General features: G+C 40.9%; 1 protein-coding gene across 6 annotated transcripts in view; it reads right to left on the bottom strand.

Moving 5' to 3' along the window:
• Nucleotides 1-250: 250 nt before the first annotated feature.
• The window catches only part of plekha7b (pleckstrin homology domain containing, family A member 7b), a 141,341-nt gene continuing 115,795 nt past the window's right edge, over nucleotides 251-25,796 (bottom strand). For 4 of the 6 annotated variants that reach the window (XM_020040231.2, XM_020040242.2, XM_020040250.2 and 1 more), the window contains 15 exons: nucleotides 21,528-21,596; nucleotides 20,453-20,533; nucleotides 19,622-19,771; nucleotides 19,377-19,478; nucleotides 19,036-19,147; nucleotides 17,715-17,875; nucleotides 17,417-17,608; nucleotides 16,988-17,102; nucleotides 16,667-16,761; nucleotides 16,046-16,270; nucleotides 10,341-10,556; nucleotides 9,914-10,047; nucleotides 9,676-9,824; nucleotides 7,123-7,273; nucleotides 251-1,208 (listed from right to left, as the gene is read on the bottom strand). In XM_020040231.2, coding sequence (XP_019895790.2) covers nucleotides 7,137-7,273; nucleotides 9,676-9,824; nucleotides 9,914-10,047; nucleotides 10,341-10,556; nucleotides 16,046-16,270; nucleotides 16,667-16,761; nucleotides 16,988-17,102; nucleotides 17,417-17,608; nucleotides 17,715-17,875; nucleotides 19,036-19,147; nucleotides 19,377-19,478; nucleotides 19,622-19,771; nucleotides 20,453-20,533; nucleotides 21,528-21,596 — 1,938 coding nt within the window. In that variant the 3' untranslated portion in view covers nucleotides 251-1,208; nucleotides 7,123-7,136. The remainder of the gene's footprint in view (nucleotides 1,209-7,122; nucleotides 7,274-9,675; nucleotides 9,825-9,913; nucleotides 10,048-10,340; nucleotides 10,557-16,045; nucleotides 16,271-16,666; nucleotides 16,762-16,987; nucleotides 17,103-17,416; nucleotides 17,609-17,714; nucleotides 17,876-19,035; nucleotides 19,148-19,376; nucleotides 19,479-19,621; nucleotides 19,772-20,452; nucleotides 20,534-21,527; nucleotides 21,597-25,796) is intronic. The other 2 variants (XM_020040257.3, XM_020040253.2) reach the window with 2 other exon arrangements.

Here is a 25,796-nt window from a genome sequence, read left to right as displayed (position 1 = left end):
AACATTTCAAAAAGTTTTATTAAAAGTTCATCTTCTTTGGTTGAGCCTGTAAGTTAGGTTCCTTTCTCAAATAATAGAATAAAGCAATCAATATAAATGTTCAAAGAGAATCTTTGGAGCTACGATGAGACTACATTTTGTACATTGTCTTTGATGATGGTTAAGCATGAAGAAAAGGTTCCATGAACTGGCAATAGATAAAGGTTTTTCTAAGATTCCAAAACAGCCATTCACAGATTTTACAAATTACAATGATTCAATATTTTTTATTCCATACTGTACAATCAATTCACTGAATATCTCAGCATACCGTAAATATAATTTTAAGGATTCAGATACCTTTTTTTCTGAAGACAAACCATTGAATTAAACAAATGCAATGTTAATATTTTAATAAAATATGAATTGTGCAAACTGCCGAAGACAATCAGAAAATATTAGATTTTCTTCCCAATGCTGTAAGCAAAAATGAATTTGGCAAGCTAATAAGAAACTGGCAGTGCTAGATAAAAAAAACAAATGTTATTTGAAAGTGATTTGGTGTAAGAATATTCCCATTTTTTACAAATACGCGGTCCAAGCTGCTGCCCCTGGTACATATTTTCTGCTGCAGCAAGGGTTTGAATCTGGCTCAGTGCTTTCACCCAAAATAAATTCTCCACTTTCCTGTCTGATAAAGCATAAAAGGTGCCTTAAAAGAAAAAATAACATAATAACATGTTCAGTATCTTATCATCATGTTCATCTCAACCTTCCAGTTGGTTAACTTTCTGCATCATTTTTTCAAAACAACACAGGTTTCCTCCAAATTCAGATGACTATTCAAGATAACTGTATCATCCTCCTTTTGAAAATATCTGCTTCAATTCTTCAATATAATACAGTATAATAACATGATAAAAGTGCAATAACATGTATAAAACATTTTCTATTATTGGATTAACATATTAGACACTTACAAAGTGAATATGCACATCAGCTCCCTCAGCAAATACATACATTTTCTTAAGAAAATATTAACTTTGTTTAGCTACAAATTTATTTTCACTGTGTGAGTCCTGATGCGTGTGCCACTGAGTGCAGGTTAAATGTTCACTAACGTTAATCTACTAAGAAGCAGTGTAACTGTTAGAATCAAATCAGGTCTGTCTTCAAGAATCCAGGTTTTGTTGTAACCATGGCACCTCAGTTTTCGGAAACCGCTTTGGCTGAGGGAAAAAGATCATAATGCAAAGTTAGTTTCAAAAGACTGTAAAATTCCACAATACCAAGCATAATGGATGAAATTAGGAATCAATTTTTAGCTGGGATTGAATTAAACAGTATTCTTTGATTGATCATTGGTTCACAATACTGTTTCTTGGAGCTAATGTTCAACTGAGTGTTCTAATCAATGCATGCTCAATAGGAGCTGATAAAGACTCGAAAACACAATATCACATCAATGATAGCAAAAAACTAGTAGCATACTAGTTTTTTGTCATTATTTTGATGTCACCAAATTGATTTTGGCTGCAGTATAATGTTAACTAGCTAGTTAATATTGAGAGGGGTCCACTGAATTTAAACTAGCTAAAATTAGCATAGCTAGAAATGTTTTACTAACTTTACTAAGTAATGATAACGTTTGCCAATTCTCAAAGTGCATTTGCTGACATGATGATGATCCGAGCAAAAACATTTCTAGTAAATATTAGCCTACTTTAGCAATGTTGTCGTATTTCCAAGCACAAACACAGTGGCACAATCCATGAATAATCAGGATGAAGTTTAGGTGCAGTAAAACCAAGGGTAACTGCACCAAATAACTTATCTTCTTGAAAATGTGGCATAAATATTTTCAAAATGAACTACAAAGTCTATAAGAACTTCAAAGGGATAATTTTGGTCCTATAATCAGTCATGTCAAAAATAGAGTTTTGTTAGACTTATGATTGAATCTGTGATTTACAGTGAATGTCAAAAGGATTTGGACAGTGACAAATGTATTAAATTTTTTATAATGGAGTGACTGCAAAGTTAAAGTACATACATTACACTGTGAATTGCACATTTTCTAGGATACGATTATTTGGACAGGTTAACATTATGCGCAATAAATTAGTGGTAGTAATTCTCTGCTAGGGTTGTACTGAAATCATCTTCAGTTTTTGCAAGTCTCAGGTTTTTTTGTCAACCGTTTTGTCTTTAGCATGTGAAAGGCATGCTCAAATGTATTCAGACCGGATGATTGACCGTGACCAGCTAATAAATGTACACTTTCTGGCCCAGAAAAATGTATTTATACAGTCGCTATGGCAGTGTGTTTAGGGTAATTTCACCACATTTTGTTATGTTATAAAGTTTATAATTTATTAAATTCCATTTTGTGCCATTCATCTATACACAATACCACATAATAACAAAGTAAAAACTGATATTAAAAATGCATGCCAATTTATTTAAAATAACACTGAAATAGTTCATGCAGTTGTGCTCATAAGTTTGCATAATGTACACTGGCAGAAATAGTGAAATTTTGGCACTGATTTTGAAAATATGACTGATCATGCAAACATTTTTTTTTTCATTTAAGGATAGTGATGATATGAAGCCATTTATTATCACATTGTTGTTTGGCTCATTTTTAAATCATAATGATAACAGAAATGACCCAAATGGCACTGATCAAAAGTTTACATACCCTGGAATGTTTGGCCTCGTTACAGACACACAAGGTGATACACAGGTGAAAATGGCAATTAAAGGTGAATTTCCCACACCTGAGGCTTTTGAAATTGTAATTAGTGTCGGTGTATAAATAGTCAATGGGTTTGTTAGCTCTCACATGGATGCACTGAGCAGGCTAGATACTGAGCCATGGGGAGCAGAAAATAACTGTCAAAATACCTGCGTAACAAGGTAATGGAACTTCATAAAGATGGAGTGACGAGACAGAGTAGAGCTTTATGATCACAACCATAAGCGCTAGCTTTATGGTCACAACCGTAAGCACTATGTTTGGAGAGGGGTCAACAAGGCCCACAGACTGTCCAGGAGCTCACTGATGCCCTGATCCAGGTCTGGGAGGAGATCCCCCAGGACATCTGAACATGCAAAAAAAGGACATGTACTCTTATAATCCTCACCCAGCACAGTCAGAGGATGACTGGCCACCCCTCAGAGACCGGTTGCTCTCTATGTTTCTCCCTAGGTTTCAAACTTACCTGCAAGGAGGAAGCCTCTGCACCATAAAGGACGTTTTTTCTTAGCCACTGTGCATCAATTGCTTGCACTTTGGGGTTTCAGGCTAGGCATCTATAAAAGCAATTTGTGACAACTGCTGATGTAAAGGGTGTTATAAAATAATTTTGGTTGATTGGCAGTGTACTGCAGGTTGTTGTAATGCTAAAAGATGAATGCTCTCCGCAGTCTGAGGTTGTGGGTGCTTTAGATCCGGGTTTCCTCAAAGACCTCTCTATATTTATATCCTTCCCTCAATCCTGATCAATCTCCCAGTCCCTGATTCTGAGAAACAACCTGAAAGCATGATACTACAACCACCATGCAACACTCTAGGGTTGGTATTAGCCAAGTAATGACTGGTATCTTGTTTTCACCAGACATAGGGTTTAGAATTCAGGCCTAATAGCTGTATTTTGGTCTCATCAGACGAGAGAATCTTTATCCTCATGCTATCAATCCATAAGACATCATGTCATATGCCTTTTATTCAGGAGTGGCTTCCTTCTCGCCTCAGCACCATAAAGTCATGATTGATGGAGTGCTGCAGAGATGGTTTTCCTTCTGGCAGGCTCTCCCAGCTCTGCAGAGAAACTCTGAAGTTCTGTTAGAATGGCCATACTGTAGGATTCTTGGCCACATCCCTGACCAAGGCCCTCCTTGCCCGATTACTTAGTTTGGCCCAGACAGCCAGCACTAAGAGTCTTGGTGGTTTTAAATTCTTCCATTTCACAATGGTAGTGCCTACTGGGCTCCTGGGAATTTTAAACTGTATTTGCCACAGGTGGACTAAATCAAGTTCTAGAAACATCACTCCGGATGCAGCTGAGCTCAATTTCGAGTGTCATGGCAAATTGTCTGAATACTTGTATGACAAATGCAAATGAAATATTTCAAATTTTCAACAAATAGGAAGGCATTCCTAAAACGTGTTTATGCTTTGCCATAAAGGAAATCTGTGTATAGATTTATGGCAAATATATTATAAGTGCCTTATATATTATGTAAATATAATACATTTCAAACACAATTTGTGGAGAAAGTGAAGGGGTCTGAATACTTTCCAAAGGCTCTGAATTTAGAATCCATTCCCTATGTACCAAAGTCTTGAAATTCCACAATCACACATATTGGCACACACACAACACAGTACACACTTTCAGAGGACCTGTTTTGGCTTGACAGTCCAGTTTTATCTGAGAATGCATCTTTTAGTTTAAAAGTACAGTACAACATGTATGTAAATTGTTATAAAGAAGTTGTATGCTATCCCCTAGGTAAGAAAAATACAAAATACTGTTATTTCGTTTGCATTCCTTTGGTGGACAACTTTGACTCTTTTTGGAGTTATGCCTGACTTACAACCAATTACAATTAAGCTACTTTCAGACCATACAGTTAGGTCCGGAAATATTTAGACACTGACACATTTTCCATAATTTTGGCTCTGTGCACCACCATAATGGATTTGAAACGAAGATGCAGTTGAAGTGCAGACTTTCAGCTTTAATTCAAGGGGTTGAACCAAAATATCATATGAAACATTTAGGATTTGCAATCATTTTCATACACAGTCCCCTTATTTCAGGGGCTCAGACTTAATTGGACAAATTAACACAACCACAAAGAAAATGTTCATTTTTAATACTTCATCGAGAATCCTTTACAGGCAATGACTGATTGAAGTCTGAAACACATGGACATCACCAAATGCTGGGTTTCCTCTTTTGTGATGCTTTGCCAGGCCTTTAATGCAGCTGTCTTCAGTTGTTGTATGTTTGTGGGTTTTTCTGCCTTAAGTTTTGTCTTCAGCAAGTGAAATACATGCTCAATCGGGTTGAAATAAGGTGATTGACTTGGCCATTGCAGAATATTCCACTTCTTTGCCTTAAAAAACTCCTAGGTTGCTTTCGCAGTATTGTTCATCTGTAAAGTGAAGCGCCATCAAATCAACTTGCTGAATTCGGCGAAATCAGAGCAGACAATATATCACACTTCAGAATTCATCCGGCTGCTTCTGTCTTCTGTCACATCAATAAACACTAGTGACCCAGTGCCATTGGAAGCCATGAATGCCCATGCATCACACTGCCTCTACCAGATGATGTAGTATGCTTTGGATCATGAGCCGTTCCAAGCCTTCTCCATACTTTTGTCTTCCTGTTCAAAAAATGCTGTTCCAGAACTGGCCTGGCTTTTCTTGATGTATTTTGGCAAAATCTTGTGAAGGGGGTTTTGGACAGGACAGGATCCTACGATCATCCACCACAGTTGTTCTCCGTGGACGTCCAGGCCTCTTTGTGTTGCAGAGCTCACCAGTGTGTTCTTTTTTTTCTCCAAATGAACCAAACTTTTGATTTGGACACTCCTAATGTTCCTGCTATCTCTCTGATGGATCATTTTTTTGCTGCCTACGGGTGGCCTGTTTCACTTGCATTGAGAGCTCCTTTGACTCCATGTTGGAGGTTCACAGCAACAGCTTCCAAATGTGAATGCCACACCTGGAATCAACTCAAGACATTTTATTTGCTTAATTGATGAAATACCGGTATAGCCCACACCTGTCCAAGAAACAGCTTTTGAGTCAACTGTCCAATTACCTTTGGGCCCTTGAAAAAGAAGGGGCTACATATTAAAGAGCTGTAATTTCTACACCTGAAATTAAAGCTGAGAGACTGCACTTCAAGCCCATATTCATTATTTATTTGTAACTTGAAAATAATTTGGTAAACAGCCAAAATAACAAAACAGTGTTAGTGTCCAATTATTTCCGGACATAACTGTATATTCAGGTGACTACTACAATGCAAATGGCTATGTGTCAAGTTCAACAAAGGTTGCATTTAATGTTTTTACATTAGTTTGACAAGGGTATCCTGAAGTTGAATGTGTGAATAAACCTAAATCTATATTTTGCTCAATAGAATGCATTATCTTGTATATGTGAGCGTGTGTGTGCGGATGTAAACTTGCATCTGCTCATGCTTTTAGTGACAAGGCTTAGGTTTCGAAGGTATGGTTAAAAAGTATGTCCCCACCAATGTTCAAACCAACCCTACGCCCTTGGCTTATAGGCTTGGCCGTACAAATGGAACCATCTCCAAACAGCACCCTCCAAAAGTACCCTAATAACTAAATAAGAACTATGGGCCTTGGCCAAGAGGTCATTATATAGGAAATAGGGTGTCATTTGGGCAACCCCAGGAGAAAAGAAACAGGAACAGGTTGGAGACAACACCAAAAAGAAGGAATACACCAAATACGAAGACATGCACAGTTATGCACCATGGACAAGGCAAGGGGAGATAGGGTTAGTAGTCAAGGATACTCAATGAATAGTGCATGAATGGAGCCAGTCCAGAGCCCGCCTGACAGTGCCATGGTCAAAAGATAGCTGGATACACACAGAGACACAATATTATGAACTGTCCATGTGTGTGTACATTGAAAAGAGTGTCACTTTGTGTGTCTCTCTGTTGTTTAGGTAAATCCTTTAAACAGTCCACAGATGGCAGGATAATTGGGCTTGTGAAATGCAGCTGTGAACACTGTTATACTGATAATACGCTGTGTTGAAACTAAATAATTCTTACTTCTGTTTAACTACACACAATGCACACATTGCTAGTGACATTTGTTTTGCCCCAAACCCCCCACAAACAATTTGGGCGTTACAAAAACAATTGACAGACAATTAGCAAAGAGAGATTAGCTGGCAGCTTGCAGATGTGTGTGCTGAAGGTAATGAGTGTGGTGCTCTAATACCTTTTGAATCACAACAGTTCGGTGAGCATGCAAACAAGAGGTTTTGAAAGCAGCACGGAGCCAGCCCCACGTTAGGCAGAATTAGCCAAACCCCTTTACATTAGCATGTTCAACATGCTGTTTGTTTGTCCTTACTTTATCTGCTCTGATTAGACAAATGAGAAGTGAAATCCATTGCTTAGCGGAGGAGGGGGAGGTGCCTGAGAGACAGGAGGAAAAGAAGTAGGAAGCGGAGGAGGAGGTGGTGGAGCGGGTATGGTAGGGATGTTAGGCTGTAGTGGCACCACTGATGAAATACCAGGAGAAAAACGATAGAGAGAGAGAGAGAGAGAGAGAGGGAGGGAGGAGGGAAGAAAAGGACATTAGATCACATTAGGAACAGCACTAGGAAATCAAAAGGTTAGGCCAGATGCTTGGTGGGACCACGCCGACCATCCTTAATAACACACAGGACACCTATCCAACTTAAACATTAAACATAATGTACATCAAACAACACACAATATTATCTGTGTTTACGGCTCCCAAATACTTTCATTTGTAATTAAAATGTAGCTGTATGTCAATAATATCCCAATGTTCTCTGTTTCATTGTGGTAACTACACTGAACAAAATTATATACGCAACACTATTTTTTTTGCCCCCATTTATCATGAGCTGAACTCAAAGATCTAAGACTTTCTCTATGTACACAAAAGGCCTATTTCTCTCAAATATTGTTCACAAATCTGTCTAAATCTGTGTTAGAGAGCACTTCTCCTTTGCCGAGATAATCCATCCACCTCACAGGTGTGGCATATCAAGATGCTGCTTAGACAGCATGATTATTGCACAGGTGTGCCTTAGGCTGACCACAATAAAAGGCCACTCTAAAATCTGCAGTTCCATCACACAGCACAATGCCATAGATGTCGCAGGTTTTGAGGGAGCGTGCAATTGGCATGCTGACTGCAGGAATGTCCACCAGAGCTGTTGCCCGTGAATTTAATGTTCATTTCTCTACCATAAGCTGTCTCCAAAAGCATTTCAGAGAATTTGGCAGTACATCCCATGGCCTCACAATCGCAGACCACGTGTAACCACATGTAAGATCGTCTGAGACCATCCACCCGGACAGCTGTTGCCACTATCGGTTTGCATTACCAAAGAATTTCTGCACAAACTGTCAAGTCGGTTACGATGACGAACTGCAGTCAGGTCGAGACCCTGATGAGAACGACAACGCATGCAGATGAGCTTCCCTGACACAGTTTCTGACAGTTTGTGCAGAAATTCTTTGGTAATGCAAACCGATAGTGGCAACAGCTGTCCGGGTGGATGGTCTCAGACGTTCTCATGATAAATGAGGGCAAAAATAAAAGTGTTGCGTTTATAATTTTGTTCAGTGTATATATCGGCAATATGGAAGTTTTTTATAGTATATAATCCATTTGAAAGAAGTCGAAATTAAACCATGTATGCACAGTTTCATTTACACCACAGAATTGACTGAAAAAATAGATTTGGCCCCTTCTGACAAGATGTCTTGTGTGATATTCAGAAATGTTTCTATAGTGGAAAGATTTTTAGAATAATTGACTTTGCTCTTCTAAGCATTTTAAGATCCATCACATCTTAAGGGCTTGAATGTAATTCTGTGTGACAGAGACAGAGAGAGAGAGAGACAGAGAGAGACAGAGAGTGAGGAAAAAAGGAGGAACAAGAGAGAGAGAGGAGCGACTCATCTGAGGAGCAGCTTCTGCTTGATGAGTGAACCAGCCTGTTTTGCCTGCCTACCTGCCTGCTATGAAGTACAGATGAACATTTATATTGGTGTCTTTTATGAGGGTTCATAATCATGTTCAAAGAGCCAGCCACAGGATTATGCAGAGTACAGTCTTAGCACATTCTTACTGGATTATTGATCAGCTTCACAAAATAGCCTCATAATGAGAATCCTCTGAAAGATTCAACACAGATCATAATTAGCTCCTCCGTCTTTACTCATGTGATCCACACTAATAATAAATAATGTTTGGTTATTAGGAGATGAACAGCCCAATTGCCCAGTTTGGCACCTTTTTCCTCCTCTATCATCTGTCTAACATTCTTGAAGCTAGCGAGCTAACCTCTATCCCATCTTCAACGACCCAGAGGATGTCAATGTGATGCAAGGTCATTTATTGATATTGTCATACACACAGTTTTAAGATAATGATTTGAGGATATGTTTTGCCTCCTCCATGGTGAACTTTTGCAGAAGTGCCAGCAGTGTCTTAAAATCTGTCTATGAACCAAAAAGTGGAGTACAACTCAATCTTCAGTACTCTTAACATGGCAATTGGAAATTACATATAATTGGCAGAGGTTTTATCCCAAGGTTCAGTTGAAGTTTGAAGGGCAAGAGTAAAATGTCTAGTAGATGTTGATAGGAGTGAGATAACCCGATCTTTAGAGCATTCAGGTACAATATATTTAGATTTTTGGAAAGGTTTAATACTTTGCGTGTATACCAATATATACAAAATTTAAAAAGTAACTCATCACCTGCAGTCAGACATTTTCCTCTAGCCCTGAGACATATTTGTGTTAACGCCTGTTGCAGGCCGTGTGTGTGTTCAGGACAGGTAGGTGTTTGAATAACGTGATGTGTATAAAACCGTGTGTAATGTGCGTGCACATGTAGTAGGAATGTATGTTGGTATTACCTGCAACCTGTTTGCTCTTGAGGGAGGCCTCAGAGGCCAGGGTGTAAGACATGGTAATAATCCTTTTCTGCTCTTGTTGTGCAGCCCCATCTAGTCCCACCATCTCTGGCTTGTCCGCCTGCACAGGGGGCCCCGCAAGGATCTGAACACTTATCACACACAAACACAATTCAATTGAATGGCCAGTCAAACTCGATCATCCATATTGGCCCAGTGAATACAGTGGTGGTGTGTGTACCTGGACTTGGCCAGAATGTTCTTGATGCGCTCCATGTTCCGCTGGCGAGCCTCCAACTCCAGAGGGCTGAGGGTTTCCTCAGGCTCCGAGTCTATGTAGCGCTCCGGGATTAACACCTTTTGTGGTTTGGACAGCTACACCCGGAGAAACACACACAGTGCCTTTCTATTAACTGGTATTCACCTCTATTACTGTTATTGTAGGGATTGGGGAATATATTCATGTTCGTAAACACTGAAGCTGAAAACTAGCCCAACTGTCTAAACAAGCTTAACTTGTAGATGAGGGAAGACATGGTGAAGCACTGGTCGCCAGAGGGAATCAAACCCACATGGCGTTGCAAGCACCATATTATACCAACTAATACTAAATATAGTGTCTCTCTTGGCTTTAAGTGTGAGAGCAGGCAGGATGGAGGTGGGGCTACCTCTCGGCTGAGGTCCAAGTCGTAGTCCAATGGCTCCCGATCCACCTCCTGGGTGGGTGTGGCTGTGGAGCGGAGGGTCAACCATTCATCTGACTGGGACCGGGGTCTCTCCGTGTGCTCTGCTGGACGCTCCTCTCCTTGGACAACACCCCGCGCCTCCTCACCTTGTACGGCCCGTTCCAGCAGTTGCAGGTCAAACTCCTGCTCTCGCCTCCACTGGAGGAAGGGTAGACAAACACATAAATTACATAACTAAACAACCACAGGACGATTACATGAAAACACAACCACACCACTGTTACACAGAAACACACCAGTTACATAACTACACCACTGTAATACAGAAACACACCCGTTACATAACCACACCACTGTTACACAGAAACACACCAGTTACATAACTACACCACTGTAATACAGAAACACACCCGTTACATAACCACACCACTGTTACACAGAAACACACCAGTTACATAACTACACCACTGTAATACAGAAACACACCCGTTACATAACCACACCACTGTTACACACAAACACACCAGTTACATAACTACACCACTGTTACACAGAAACACACAAGTTACATAACTACACCACCGTAATACAGAAACACACCAGTTACATAACTACACCACTGTAATACAGAAACACACCAGTTACATAACTACACCGCTGTAATACTGAAACACACAAGTTACATTACTACACCACTGTTACACAGAAACACGCCAGTTACATAACTACACCACTGTAATACAGAAACACACCCGTTACATAACCACACCACTGTTACACAGAAACACACCAGTTACATAACTACACCACTGTAATACTGAAACACACCCGTTACATAACCACACCACTGTTACACACAAACACACCAGTTACATAACTACACCACTGTTACACAGAAACACACAAGTTACATAACTACACAACCGTAATACAGAAACACACCAGTTACATAACTACACCACTGTAATACAGAAACACACCAGTTACACAACTACACCACTGTAATACTGAAACACGCCAGTTACATAACTACACCACTGTTACACAGAAACACACCAGTTACATAACTACACCGCTGTAATACTGAAACACACCAGTTACATTACTACACCACTGTTACACAGAAACACGCCAGTTACATAACTACACCACTGTTACACAGAAACACACCTGTTACATAACCACACCACTGTTACACAGAAACATACCAGTTACATAACTACACCACTGTAATACAGAAACACACCAGTTACATAACTACACCACTGTAATATAGAAACACACCAGTTACATAACTACACCACTGTTACACAGAAACACACCGTTACATAACCACACCAATGTTAAACAGAAACACACAAGTTGAATAACTACACCACTGTAATACAGAAACACACCAGTTACATTACTACACCACTGTTACATAGAAACACACCAGATACATAACTACACCACTGTTATACAGAAACACACCCGTTACATAACCACACCACTGTTACACAGAAACACACCAGTTACATAACCACACCACTGTTACACAGAAACACACCAGTTACATAACTACACCACTGTTACACAGAAACACACCCGTTACATAACCACACCACTGTTACACAGAAACACATCAGTTACATAACCACACCACTGTTACACAGAAACACACCAGTTACATAACTACACCACTGTAATACAGAAACACACCAGTTACATAACCACACCCCTGTTACACAGAAACACACCAGTTACATTACTACACCACTGTAATACAGACACACACCAGTTACATACCTACACAACTGTAATACAGAAACACACCAGTCAATTAATCACACCACTGTTACACAGACACATACCAGCTACATAACCACATTACTGTCACACAGATATACACCAATGTCCCTAACATTCGTTATAGATTTTCCACCTGTTGGTTAAGGAATTCTATTTTCTGCTACGTTGTCATTTTAAGTGATCATATCCAGTGAAACTCTAAAGACCTTAATATTGTATGGTCTTGCTTGTAGAAACATAAAGCATTGCTATACTGTGCATTTAAATATTTTTACACAAAATAATTCATATTTATGTTTGTGTGTTCTCCATTCAAGCATACACATAGAACGGTATACATACAATATGACAAATGGAACAATATTTCCACGGGCAAAACCACCAGCGTGTCCAGGACTGCTGATGGGGCTGTGTTGCACATGCAATATATGAGGTCTCAATCTCTCAGACCACAGCATGCGCCAGTCCACCAGTACAGTAAGTGATTGGAGAGATGTGAAGAAGAGAGGAATCCATCTAACTACATTAATTTAAATTTCAAATTGGTTCCAGTCATTGTGCTTACTAGACAAAATAAAAAATGCCCACTGCTGAAAATATCACAAATACATATTTATAATGCACATGCAATGAAGAAAAAACACATGACAAGCATGTATTTATTAGGAAAATGTTTATTTCTTATTTGCAAACCTCTACATTAAATATGTGGGGAAGAGGGAGCCTAGCAGATGGTCCATTTGCAGAAAAAGAGAAGTTATTAGCGTACTGTTTGTAAATAACTAAAGTTCTGATCAAACTTTGAATGGTTAGCACAGTAGATAAAAGTAGCACAAAGATAAATGTTCAGCAGTGTTTTCTGCGCCACTATAGTGCAAGCCGATTACACTCCTGAATCTACACCACGGCAAAACAATTGTGTGTTTTGGCTGACGAGCAAGTGGAACTTAGACCTTCCCGACCCCATAGCTACTCCAAGACGAACAAGAGTGTTGTTTGGCTCTGCTCTAACGTAACTAGATGTTATTAAACGCCGCAAGAAAGCCTGACAAAATTCATTAGAGAAAAAAGCACCAGATCTCATGTGGGTAGTTAGGCAAAGCCAGCTGAGTCGTTGGTAACTCATCATGTTGATTTAACAGATGTGTTTGCTGCAGTACTTTTTCTAGTAAAGGAAAAGGTTCGGAAAAGTAAAAATAAATGCACAATTGTGAGACAATCAAAGCCTATTTCAACCACATACAGTGGAAGCACCAAAATATGCGCACTGTAGCCTAAGAAAGGGTTGTATGCAAACAAACGTCTCTCGCACTTTTATTACAACACAATCTCCAAAAGATTTTATTCAAGGGGCGACTAAAACCTTTGTCTCATCTGTCACACTTTGCTTAGACTTCAGTCACAAGATTTTTGTAAAATAAAGCAAAACAACACAATACTTATTATTTGGAAATACGGTATTATTCAGAAATATTACATGGCATGCCAAGTTGTTTGTGTTTCATGGTGTGATTTGGGGAAACAATAAATGCGCAGTATTTATAAATGAGCAAATTATTAGAAAATGTTTGCTATTTACTATTAAATCCATTAAACGGTTAGAGTAAGAACTTTAAAATGAAATGGTGTAAATATTGTCAGAATATGTTTTTGCAGGATTATTTGTTTAATCTGAGCATCATAACGAAACCTGGTTAGAGACAGACAGGGAGATACACGGACAGCCTTAGAAGTAACTGATGGGGTTACTAGCAGTGGGCTACAAAAGTAGAGAAACAGGAACGCACCGGCATGGAGCCTGAGAGCTTAGGTCAAAGTGCACTTCTTTTAGAGTGGGAGCAATTTAGGAAGCCACTATACTACGGATTAAGGTTTACACACATACAGTAACACACACTTATTGAAAATGCAGCTTTGTGGATGAAAAGTTCTAGACAGTACATGTCAGACCTTTTAGACTTTTTAATAGAAAAACAAATGGATCATTTCTCAGAAATTATAAATAAGTATAATATAAATGTAAAAAATAACAGTCAATTCCTTTTGTCCTGTTGCTTGGATTACAGTAGTATGCCTGTTTGGATAGGCTTCTATCAATTTAGTACACCTGTTTTTGTAAAGGTATCCCACTCTTCATTACAGAAAAAATCAAGCTCAGTCTGCTATGTACAGATCTCCTTAAGTCAGTCCCCAGATTTTCTATAGAATTGAGATCCAGGATCTGACTGGGCCATTTCAGCATATTGATCTACCTGTCTGCAAGCCATTTCTTGTTGCCTTGGCTGTGTGATTTGGATTGTTGTCATGTTGGAGAAATTCATCTTTTCCTTCAGATTTCAGCCAGAAGACAGCAGGATATATCAGAGCAAATATGTACTATTTTTACTGTACTACTAGCATAGAAATATGCATAAATGACCAGTAGACATCTGCAGTTAATGTTTTAAGTCCTTCAAACCCTTAACCATCCTGAACTAGGTAGTACTATATCGGTCTTGTTTGGCAAGGGATGACGAAAAGGAGATGTTTGTGTTATTATTTAGTGGCAGGGTTCTACACAATCCCCCTTAAATCCAAAGAATACTAGGAGTTATTAATTGTTCATCTATCCAGGCCAAAGCCCCTTCTTGCCAAGCCGCTGTCGGCCTCTTGAAAGCCTCGCCGATTCGCTATCTCCTTGGCCTGTCAATTTTGGAAGGACATCCTGATCTTTGCAATGTCATGATCTTGTAATCTTAATGATGGTCTTCAATGCGTTCCATAACTAAATACTATCCCTCTCTTGATCTTTACCTTTTTTATAGCTGTTTTGTTTGTTCCTTATAGACCATGTATAGCGTATGCAACTAAGAAACTTAAAATCGTCAAGGAAATCTTACAGGAGCACTTGAATTGATGTTAGCAGATTGCAAAATTACCATTGCACATAATTTGGAATTTTATTGATTAAATCTGAACACAGTTACAACCCCCATTATAATGGGTGTACACACTTACACAACAAAGACATTGTGTTTTCTTTTGTGTTATTTTACAGATAAATTATGGCCATTAGTTTTTCACTAATATATTCTGGGTTACAAGATCTTATTAAAGGTGAACAAAGGTCTGACATGATTTGTCTTGTTTTAACATTTACATCAACCAAAGCTGCATTTTCAAAAGGAATGTGTTCACTTGATATCTACTGCATCTATAGTAGGTAAGATAAATATGCTAATATGATATGTTAAAAAAATACTTTGTGTTTTGCCATGGGTGGGTGAAGGAAGAGTTGGAGAGGAATGAGAAGGGGAATGGGCCATTAATGCTGCAAAAGGGATGTGATTCAGTACAGAACAATCAATCAGTTACAACCCCTTACAAAGCTGATCTCATCAATGCATTGATCTAATCAATTCACATATGATTCTCAGAAGCTAACCAACAAAAAGCCAGAGTTGGCCATCATGAGGTTAATCATTATGAAAAATTGCATATCGTTGCTATAGATTCCACTTAATTAATGGCAGCCTGTAGTATAAAATGCCATATGTCAATATCTCTCAATCATTTAAATCAGTTTCTTGGAGCTGATGACACTTGAAATCAGGGCCCACGCCTGGCTTGTCCTGTCTGTTATTGCATATTCGTAGTGCTTCATTTAGGTGAGAATACCACTTGTCACACTTTCATGCTACACCTCAGCGTCTCTCACCTATCTGACAGTTCCAGCAGTCCGTCTTTCTGTGCCAGCTGACAGCACCTACACACCTACTGTATCCCCTCACATCAAGTGCATTATGAAAACCCATGCAACTACAATGGATTAGTGGCTGCATGCATTGTTACATCTGCATGCACTGTAGCTGGAGCTCTAGTAGCCATGCAGAGTGTTTGGCTTTGATCTAACGTACAGAGCCCAGGTCTGCGGAGAGCGGGCGTTGCTGTGAGGATGAGTATGAGGCCCGTGATGAAAAGCTCTGCCGTTCTCCCTGACTCAGGGTCCTCTTGCGCTGGCGGACCAGAGCCTTCTGGTGCCTCTTCATCCTCTCCAGCTGCTCCTCAGCACTCATTCTCCCCCTGCTCTGCTGCAGCACATCCCCAGAGTACAGACGCTCCAAGGCACTCTTTGGTCTCTCCTGAGAGGAGGAAGGGAGGGCATAAATTACAAAGCCCATGACATCAGCCAGAGAGAAAGTCGGTGAGAAGGAGAGGGAGCTGGGATGGTAGAGGAGGCGGGGGGGGGGGACAGAGATGGACAAACAGAGCGTATGTGAAAAAAGAGGAGATTCATTGAAAGAAGAGAGATGGGTTAGAGAAGGCTGACAGAAGACAGTTTAGATGTCACCTCCATTTTCAATTAGAATGGGTTGCAAAACTGTATTAGGTTCCCCGACCATGTCACACCATTAAATCAGTAATGGTTTTTGCATAGGCTGTTACAACTCAGAGAAGTTTGGTAACTTTTTCCCAACAATATTTGTGCTGCCTAAAATGTTCATTTGGCTCCTAGTTAGAGTTAGTTGGAGTCTCACCTTTAGGCCTGAGGCAGTTGCGGGTCCTCTTCTGAGAGTAACATATGAAGAGATATTTGTGGACTGATTAATCCTAGATGAGGAGCCAGCCGGTCCTGAGAGAAAGTCAGCAAATATGAAAACACAGCTACCAATTTACCATGAGTGCCAGAGCTTGCTGGGACATTACAAACCACATGGTGTGAACTATTTTCAATATACTATATCATGCAGTTTGGTTATATGGAAGAGCTAAAGTGAAGAGGAAATTATTTTGCAGTATACAACCAATGTCATTCCACTTTACATAATTGTGAAATATATTTAACACGTGATAATTACCTCTGCTTGGCAAAGTCTGGTAGCCGGCATCATGTCCCAAGGACCTGATCCCCAAGTGAGCAGATCCTCCCATCCCGAGCAGCTGCGGTTCGCTTAGGTATGTCCGCAGCTCCACCTTACGTACATGGACAGAGATATCAGTACAAACCCACATGCATGTGTACATGCAAGGATAGGTTAACACCTCCCCACACACACACACACACACAAGCACACACACACACACACACACTGGGCAGGCTGGTTAACTCAGTGGTCAAGAGTGTTGAGCCAGTAAAAAAAAAGTTTGTGGTTCGAATCCCTGAGCCGACAAGGTAAATGATCTGTGCTTCTGTCCCCGAGCAAGTCAGTTAACCCTCATTGCACCAAGGTCATAGCAAAAAATGTGAATGGTAAATGGTAAAATAACAGTCCATGGCTCATTCACACCCTGCTGTCTCCGTTGGTGTATTGGCCAATCTCCCTGTCCCGCTTGCGTTCATCAGACTGCCGCTTGAGGCCCCGTACAGACGTGTGTCTGATGACGGTGGTCTCCCTAGGGAGCGGGGGCACAGCTGGGGGCTGGTCGTCAGGACTGTACAGCTGAGGTAGGGGCGGTCTGGGAGGGACACCCTCCTCCGCCTGCCGAGGACACAACCAACCAGGATCACATTTACTGTCATAAACTGTACCAGAACATTCCAAAATATGTGTCAGACGGAGTGGTGGAGGACGGGCGGCCACTCACCCATTTTGGCACAGACACAGGGTGGGCAGCTGCGGTGGTGTGCTGTATGGAGGTGGGGGTGGTGGGGCTATGCTGCTGGGCCAGTCTTATTTCTCCCAGGGAGAGACTGGCAGGCAGCGAAGGCACTGATGATGGCAACAATGAAGGCACAAGTTTTCTCTCTGGAGACACAAACACACATGTAAAACGCCCCCTGACGCAAACATGCAAAACACCCTCTGGTACAAACACGTACAACACCCCCTGACACACGTGTAAAAAACACCCCCGACACACACATGTAAAACACCCCCTGACGCACACATGTAAAACGACCCCCGACGCAAACATGCAAAACACCCTCTGGGTACAAACACGTACAACACCCCCTGACACACGCGTAAAAAACACCCCCTGACACACACATGTAAAACACCCCCTGACACACACATGTAAAACACCCCGACACACACATGTAAAACACCCCGACACACACACATGTAAAACACACCCCGACACACACACACATGTAAAACACACCCCGACACACACATGTAAAACACCCCGACACACACATGTAAAACACACCCTGACACACGCATGTAAAACACACCCCTGACACACAAATGTAAAACACACCCCTGACACACACATGTAAAACACACCCCGACACACATGTAAAACACCCCCTGACACACACATGTAAAACACACCCTGACACACACATGTAAAACACCCCCTGACACACACATGTAAAACACCCCCTGACACACACATGTAAAACACCCCGACACACACATGTAAAACACCCCCTGACACACACATGTAAACACCCCCTGACACACACATGTAAAACACCCCCTGACACACACATGTAAAACACACCCTGACACACACATGTAAAACACCCCCTGACACACACATGTAAAACACCCCCTGACACACACATGTAAAACAGCCCCTGACACACACATGTAAAACAGCCCCTTACACACACATGTAAAACACCCCCTGACACACACATGTAAAACACCCCCTGACACACACATGTAAAACACACCCTGACACACACAAGGCACAATAAAGGGTTCTTATTTTCAGGTCAAACTGTTTTAATTCATAAATGTGGACCTAGTTAATGATGCAACTCCAGACTGGGTCAAAAGTAAAGAATGGTGAAATTTGACACACTGGAGCTTCAGACACTATTATCACATCAAGATGATCATAATCAACTCTTCAGGAATTTTGTCCCAGTATCCACCTAACTCTCCATCTTTTCCAGAGCATCAGTATGGGTGGGTAGGAGCAGATACAGAAAGAAGGCCAGCACTCTTCTCACCTGGGTTGTTTACAGAAGAGATGGTGAACTGGTAGTTGACTTTGCTGGAGCTGAGACCTGCCATCACGTCTTCAATTCTCCATAGCTCTCTCTTTATCTGGGACCTTTCAAGCTGCTCACACACACGCATACACACACACACACACATACACACACACACGAGGAAGCACATGTTCAGTGTTGCTACCCCTCTTTTGACTGTTTTGTGATATCATGAATTATGTCTGTAATATAGATACTAGATACTTAGTTTCCTCATTCCCACACACAACAATTTGTGTGAGAATTTGACCCTGAGTGAGCATGTGTTGGCATTTGTAAGGGTGTGGTTTGGTCCTGACCTGAGAGAGACCACTGCGGTTCATCTGGCCCTCCAGAGCTGTCCTCAGCCACTCTACGTCTCTCTCCAGCCTGCTGTACTCGTTCCAGGCATTCGCCATCTCCTGCATGGAGCGAGGGATATAAAAACAGATAAAAGGAGAGAGAGAAAGGCAAAGTGAAGGAAATAGTTTTTGTTGTCAGTGAACAGGGCTGTGACTAGGCCAGGTGTTCCTGGCTGTGTCAGGCCAGACAGAACAGGTCTTACCGTGGACACCTGAGAGATCTCAGCTCGGATGTGCACCACGTCCTCCTGCAGTAGCCTCTGCTGGTAGGCTATCTTCTCCTGGTGGGCCGGCTGGTCCCTGTACTGCTCCATCTGCTGGTGGGACACATCCAGCACCGACTCCAGCTTGTCCTAATCAGAGGACAAGACACAATCTGTGACCTGCCAAAGGGAAGGAACGCAAAGAAGGAACGCCCAGGCACGCAACACCCATTGAAAACACCAGTCTTCTCTTTCAAATGGTTTCTGGATGCTTTTCTTTCAGTTGTATCCTGGCTACTTCTACGTTCAGTGGTTGGCAGGTATTTTGTTCCATGGAATTCTGCTTGTAAATCATCTCATTCGGAGATAGACACCCTCAGCAGTTGACCTCTCTTCCCCAATAACGTCACAGGTTATTTGCTACTGCAGTGTTTACATGGGACAACGGTTGCAAATTAATGTGTATACATTGCTATGGCAAGTTTGAGTGAATCCAAGCCTAAATATATGACTCTGGGCTACAGGCTGTCACATGGTAACAAATGGTTTATGAAAGGAGCTTATAGCCTATTATTGCTGCTTCTATGTGAAAGAAAGGCTATACAGCAAGGGGCTAAACCAATCCTCCCACTAAGTAGGCCAGGTAAACCCAGGTGTTTTTTCCCCTGGGTGGTTCTTCTCTGGGTGGTTCTTCCCTGGCTGGTTCTTCCCTGGCTGGTTCTTCCCTGGCTGGTTCTTCTCTGTGGGGTGCAGATAGACCCTTCTCCACAATTAGAGCACTTGGTCATCAATGCAAGAGTATAGGAGCCAACAATACACATAACCCAATACCTTGTCTTCCTTCAGAGTGCTTATGGTGGTCTCCAGCTCCTGAAGGATCTTGTCTTGTTCACACAGTCGACTTAGCTTCACCTGCAAAGGGGACAGCAACAGGCAGCATAGAGGACAGAGGTAAATACAGTCGATAAGAAGACTGAATATATGGACCGAACACAAAACCAAACATTGTCGGGTAAATGCTATTCAAATACAGGACCCAGCAGAATGAATTGATAGTCTGCTGTAGTCGGCTATGTCTGTAAATATGTCAATGGGGCCCATCTCTTTAAAAGCCCTGAGGACCTCTATTCATCTTCTATGTAAAATATTTAAATAAAGTCTGATACTGTCTGATGTGAAAAATTCTAATGCCCATTATAAGTAATCATGATCAAAAATACATATTTTGAAATGTGTTTTCCACGATGCTGAGCATATTGGGTAAATATTCTTATTGAGACTGGCAGATGTGTTCCCCCCCAGAAATGGGTTATATGTTTATGAAAACAAAATAAGACTGCCTAGTTTAGTCTTTCTCACACAGTGACTGTTTATTCTCGAGTTCTATTTATCTTTCTGTTCAATTAATAATTAAGCTGTTTTTATTTCACAGCCGTATATTGTTGTTTTAATTGCATGAAATATTCATTGTTCAAACAAATTCACCAGGAAATTCTTATAAATTGTTAAACTAGAACAATGCTAATGATGAAAAGCCAGGACATTCAGCTTATTTACCTCCGTTCTGAGCAAACAAAGATTTAAAAAGGCCGGATCACACAAATCAAACTGAAAAATTTAAGAGCTCCATGTATAAAATCCCATTACATGTATTTTTCCCTTTAAATTGAGAGCGGGAAATAAAAGCCCTTGTCGATACTTTCAGGCCTAAACCGTGCTGCTGTGGGTCCCCAGAGTGGCAGCTCATCTCTGCTCCCCTCCTTCCCTCCTCCCGTCTTACTACAGTACAACTACAGAATACTTCTCAACTATTTAGAAATGAAACATGTTGAGGAAAAAGAGATGGGCCAACCTGATGTTTATCAGTTAAGGTTTAGTTACGGGAGAATGTGGACAATTTACTCACATCAACATCACTCTCTGCTACTTTAACGGGCCTTGAACGTCTGTCTTTTAGTGTTTCACTTCCAGTAACCTACAATGACCCAAAGGCACAAATACAACTTACTTTTCACGCCTGAAAAATAGTTCAAATACTGCAGAAAGTGAAACCATCATTCAATAGACAAAAATTAACAGACCAAAGATTTTATAGAAATGATTCAGCAACAAGATAACACTTTTCTAAGACACATCTCAGAAAAGGTATGCAAAAGAGTCAACAATACTTTGATAGCAGTATGCACAAGCCATAAACACTATATATATAGTGCTGTGGGAAAGGTATTCACCCCCTCTCTGATTTTCTGTATTAATACAAATGTTTCATTAATTCTGATCAGATCTTTTTGTGGGTTATAGAAAATGGAGGGATTAGTAGGGGCAGGTGTTCCACTATTTTCATAAACAGTTAGGCCTGATTTGGGACAGTCCCTGCCTAATATGAATCTAACTTTGACCTATAAGATTAGTTTTCAGGACACAGGCTCCAAAGCCACATCATGCCACATTCAAAAAACTCTGGAATGGGTTACAGAGCCATTTGTACACAGCCCCCCAAAACCACAGTCAGGGCCATATTGTCCAGATGAAGATAGTTTGGGACAGTAGGAACCTTCCTTGGAGAAATCTCTCCAAGAGAAAGGCGTAAAATCACCCAAGAAGTCAAAAAGAACCCTAGAACAACATCCAGGATCAGGCATCTCTTGCCTCCAAAGGTCATTGTTCATTTCTTCACTATCAGAAGGCACTGGGAAAAAATGGGACTTAAGGCAGAGTTTACATTTAGAGCCTAAAAGCACCTGGATGACCTTAAAGAGTTCTGCAACAATGTTCTATTTACAGATGAGTTGAAAGTGGATCTTTCTGGGTGACATGGTCCCCTCTGGTGAAAATCAAACAGAGTTAAAGTTTTGGAACGGTCTAGCAAACGTCCAGACCTGAATCCCATTGAGATGTTGTGGCAGGAACTGAAACAAGAAGTTTATGCTCGAAAACCTACAAATGTCACTGAATTAAAGAATTTCTGCATGGAGTAGTATCTGACTGAAGGAAATTGTTTTTCACAGCAGTATACACATGAACATACAGTGGGGAGAACAAGTATTTGATACACTGCCGATTTTGCAGGTTTTCCTACTTAAAAAGCATGCAATCCAGAAAATCACATTGTATGACTTTTAAATAATTAATTTGCATTTTATTGCATGACATAAGTATTTGATCACCTATCAACCAGTAAGAATTTCAGGTCTCACAGACCTGTTAGTTTTTCTTCAAGAAGCCCTCCTGTTCTCCACTCATTACCTGTATTAACTGCACCTGTTTGAACTTGTTACCTTTATAAAAGACACCTGTCCACACACGCAATCAAACAGACTCCAACCTCTCCAGAATGGCCAAGACCAGAGAGCTGTGTAAGGACATCAGGGATAAAATTGTAGACCTGCACAAGGCTAGGATGGGCTACAGGACAATAGGCAAGCAGCTTGGTGAGAAGGCAACAACTGTTGGTGCAATTATTAGAAAATGGAAGAAGTTCAAGATGACGGTCAATCTCCCTCGGTCTGGGGCTCCATGCAAGATCTCATCTCGTGGGGCATCAATGATCACGAGGAAGGTGAGGGATCAGCCCAGAACTACACAGCAGGACCTGGTCAATGACCTGAAGAGAGCTGGGACCACAGTCTCAAAGAAAACCATTAGTAACACACTACGCCGTCATGGATTAAAATCTGCAGTTTGCCATCCAGAGGAGGAATGGGAGAAGGTCATGTGGTCTGATGAGACAAAAATATAGCTTTTTGGTCTAAACTCCACTCACCGTGTTTGGAGGAAGAAGAAGGATGAGTACAACCCCAAGAACACCATCCCAACCGTGAAACATGGAGGTGGAAACATCATTCTTTGGGGATGCTTTTCTGCAAAGGGGACAGGATGGTCGTATTGAGGGGAGGATGGATGGGGCCATGTATCGCCAGATCTTGGCCAACAACCTCCTTCCCTCAGTAAGAGCATTGAAGATGGGTCGTGGCTGGGTCTTCCAGCATGACAACGACCCGAAACACACAGCCAGGGCAACTAAGGAGTGGCTCCGTGAGAAGCATCTCAAGGTCCTGGAGTGGCCTAGCCAGTCTCCAGACCTGAACCCAATAGAAAATCTTTGGAGGGAGCTGAAAGTCCGTATTGCCCATTGACAGCCCTGAAACCTGAAGGATCGGGAGAAGGTCTGTATGGAGGAGTGGGCCAAAATCCCTGCTGCATTGTGTGCAAACCTGGTCAAGAACTACAGGAAACGTATGATCTCTGTAATTGCAAACAAAGGTTTCTGTACCAAATATTCAGTTCTGCTTTTCTGATGTATCAAATACTTATGTCATGCAATAAAATGCAAATTAATTACTTAAAAATCATACAAAGTGATTTTCTAAATATTAGTTTTAGATTCAGTCACTCACAGTTGAAGAGTACCTATGATAAAAATTACAGACCTCTACATGCTTTGTAAGTGGGAAAACCTGCAAAATCAGCAGTGTATCAAATACTTGTTCTCCCCACTGTATATACTTTATATATTATATGTATACAGTATATATATTGCATACATACATGATATATACATAAAACTCAGCATCTGTGTGTTTAGGACAAGCTTGAACGAAGGAAAACTGCAAAGCTACTCATTCCTGGCTGTGTATCAGTGGGCTTAATGACCATGTCCTTTCTATGAACCATTAGAAAATGAGGAACTACCAGGAAATGCTGCCCTTTCTTTCTCACTGATACAGCGACACATCAGACTTAAGACATGTTTCAGAGATCTGAGCAAGCTGGCTCAGTTACAATCATCATACTGTGTCTTTTGCTCATAGATTTAAACTGACTACCCAAACAGTGCTCATGACTTCTGTTGTTTCATTTCAAAGGGCATAAATACATGCACAGATACAAGCCAGTTCAAGCCAGCATGCTATCGCAGTAACTGACATTTTGTATTATTAGCCATCAATTTAATTGATTAGTCTCCATTTGTCAGTCCGCACAAGCTGACACAACATCACACTGATGGACTACAATACCCAGCAGGCCAAGCTATGCAGTGCAGATGCGGGTAGGTCTCTTGTCAGACTAGGAAAGTGAGCAGTGCCTACAGCATACCAATGATATTAGGAGAAGCAGTGGAATGGTGTCACTCTTTGTATGAACACCATCATTACATTGTAAATTGACCCACAATCTAACACACTATGTACCCCAAAGAAACAGGTCAATACTTTTGTTCTGTTTTAAAAAGAGAAATAGAGAGGCGTAACATCAGAACACACACATCAGTAATAACTTCCTACTCTAGACATGGCTTGTGGTGTTACATACAAATCCTTTAAAACCATCCAAAGCTTTGTACTGTTGTAAATGGTAGACATTTGCTGATAGCAGGACGCAGAAATATACAGTAAAACACAAAGTAATTCTGCTGAAGCTGGCATTAGACATATGATGCAGCAAAGCATCAAGATAGTGTAGGTCTCGTTCAGCGGCATTGCTTTATGATAAGTGGACTATACATGACGCTGTGAGCACTGTGTTTATTACAGTGCTGCTTGAAAGTTCAGTTTCCATTAGTAGAAGCACATCCCCATTTCCAAAATAGTTGGGAAAATGCAAATAAAAACAGAATGAAATTATGTGCAAATCTTTTATCCCTATATTTAATAGAAAATAGTACTAACATAAGAACAAAGGAAATATATCAAATGTTGAAATTGAGAAATCTTGGAAAAATACATGCCCATTTTGAATTTGAAGCCAGCAACATGTATCTGGGAAATTGGAACAGGGTGAGTCTTTACCAGCATGCTGCATCACCTCTTCTTGTAACAACACTCTTTAAGCATTTGGGAAATGAGGATAACAAATTGCCATAGTTTTGAAAGTGGAATTTTGTCCCATTCTTGCTTGATACAGGATTGCAACAGTTTGGGGTCTCCTTTGCAGTATTTGTCATTTCATAATGTGACAAAGGTTTTCAACGGGTGACAGGTCTGGACTGCCGGCAGGTCTTTACTACAGAGCCTTGCTGTTGTAATACGTGCAGAATGCTGTTTGGCCTTGTCTTGCTGAAATAAGCAAGGCCTTCCCTGAAAAACACTTCTGGATGGCAGCATATTTTGCTCCAAAACCTGTGTATATTGATCAGCATTTATGGTGCCTTCACAAAAGTGCCATTCACTCATGC

The sequence above is a fragment of the Esox lucius genome, chromosome 2, assembly GCF_011004845.1.
Source record: "Esox lucius isolate fEsoLuc1 chromosome 2, fEsoLuc1.pri, whole genome shotgun sequence".
NCBI lineage: Eukaryota > Metazoa > Chordata > Actinopteri > Esociformes > Esocidae > Esox > Esox lucius.
Note: the sequence above shows the minus strand (reverse complement) of the source record. Positions and strands in the feature narration are given on the sequence as shown.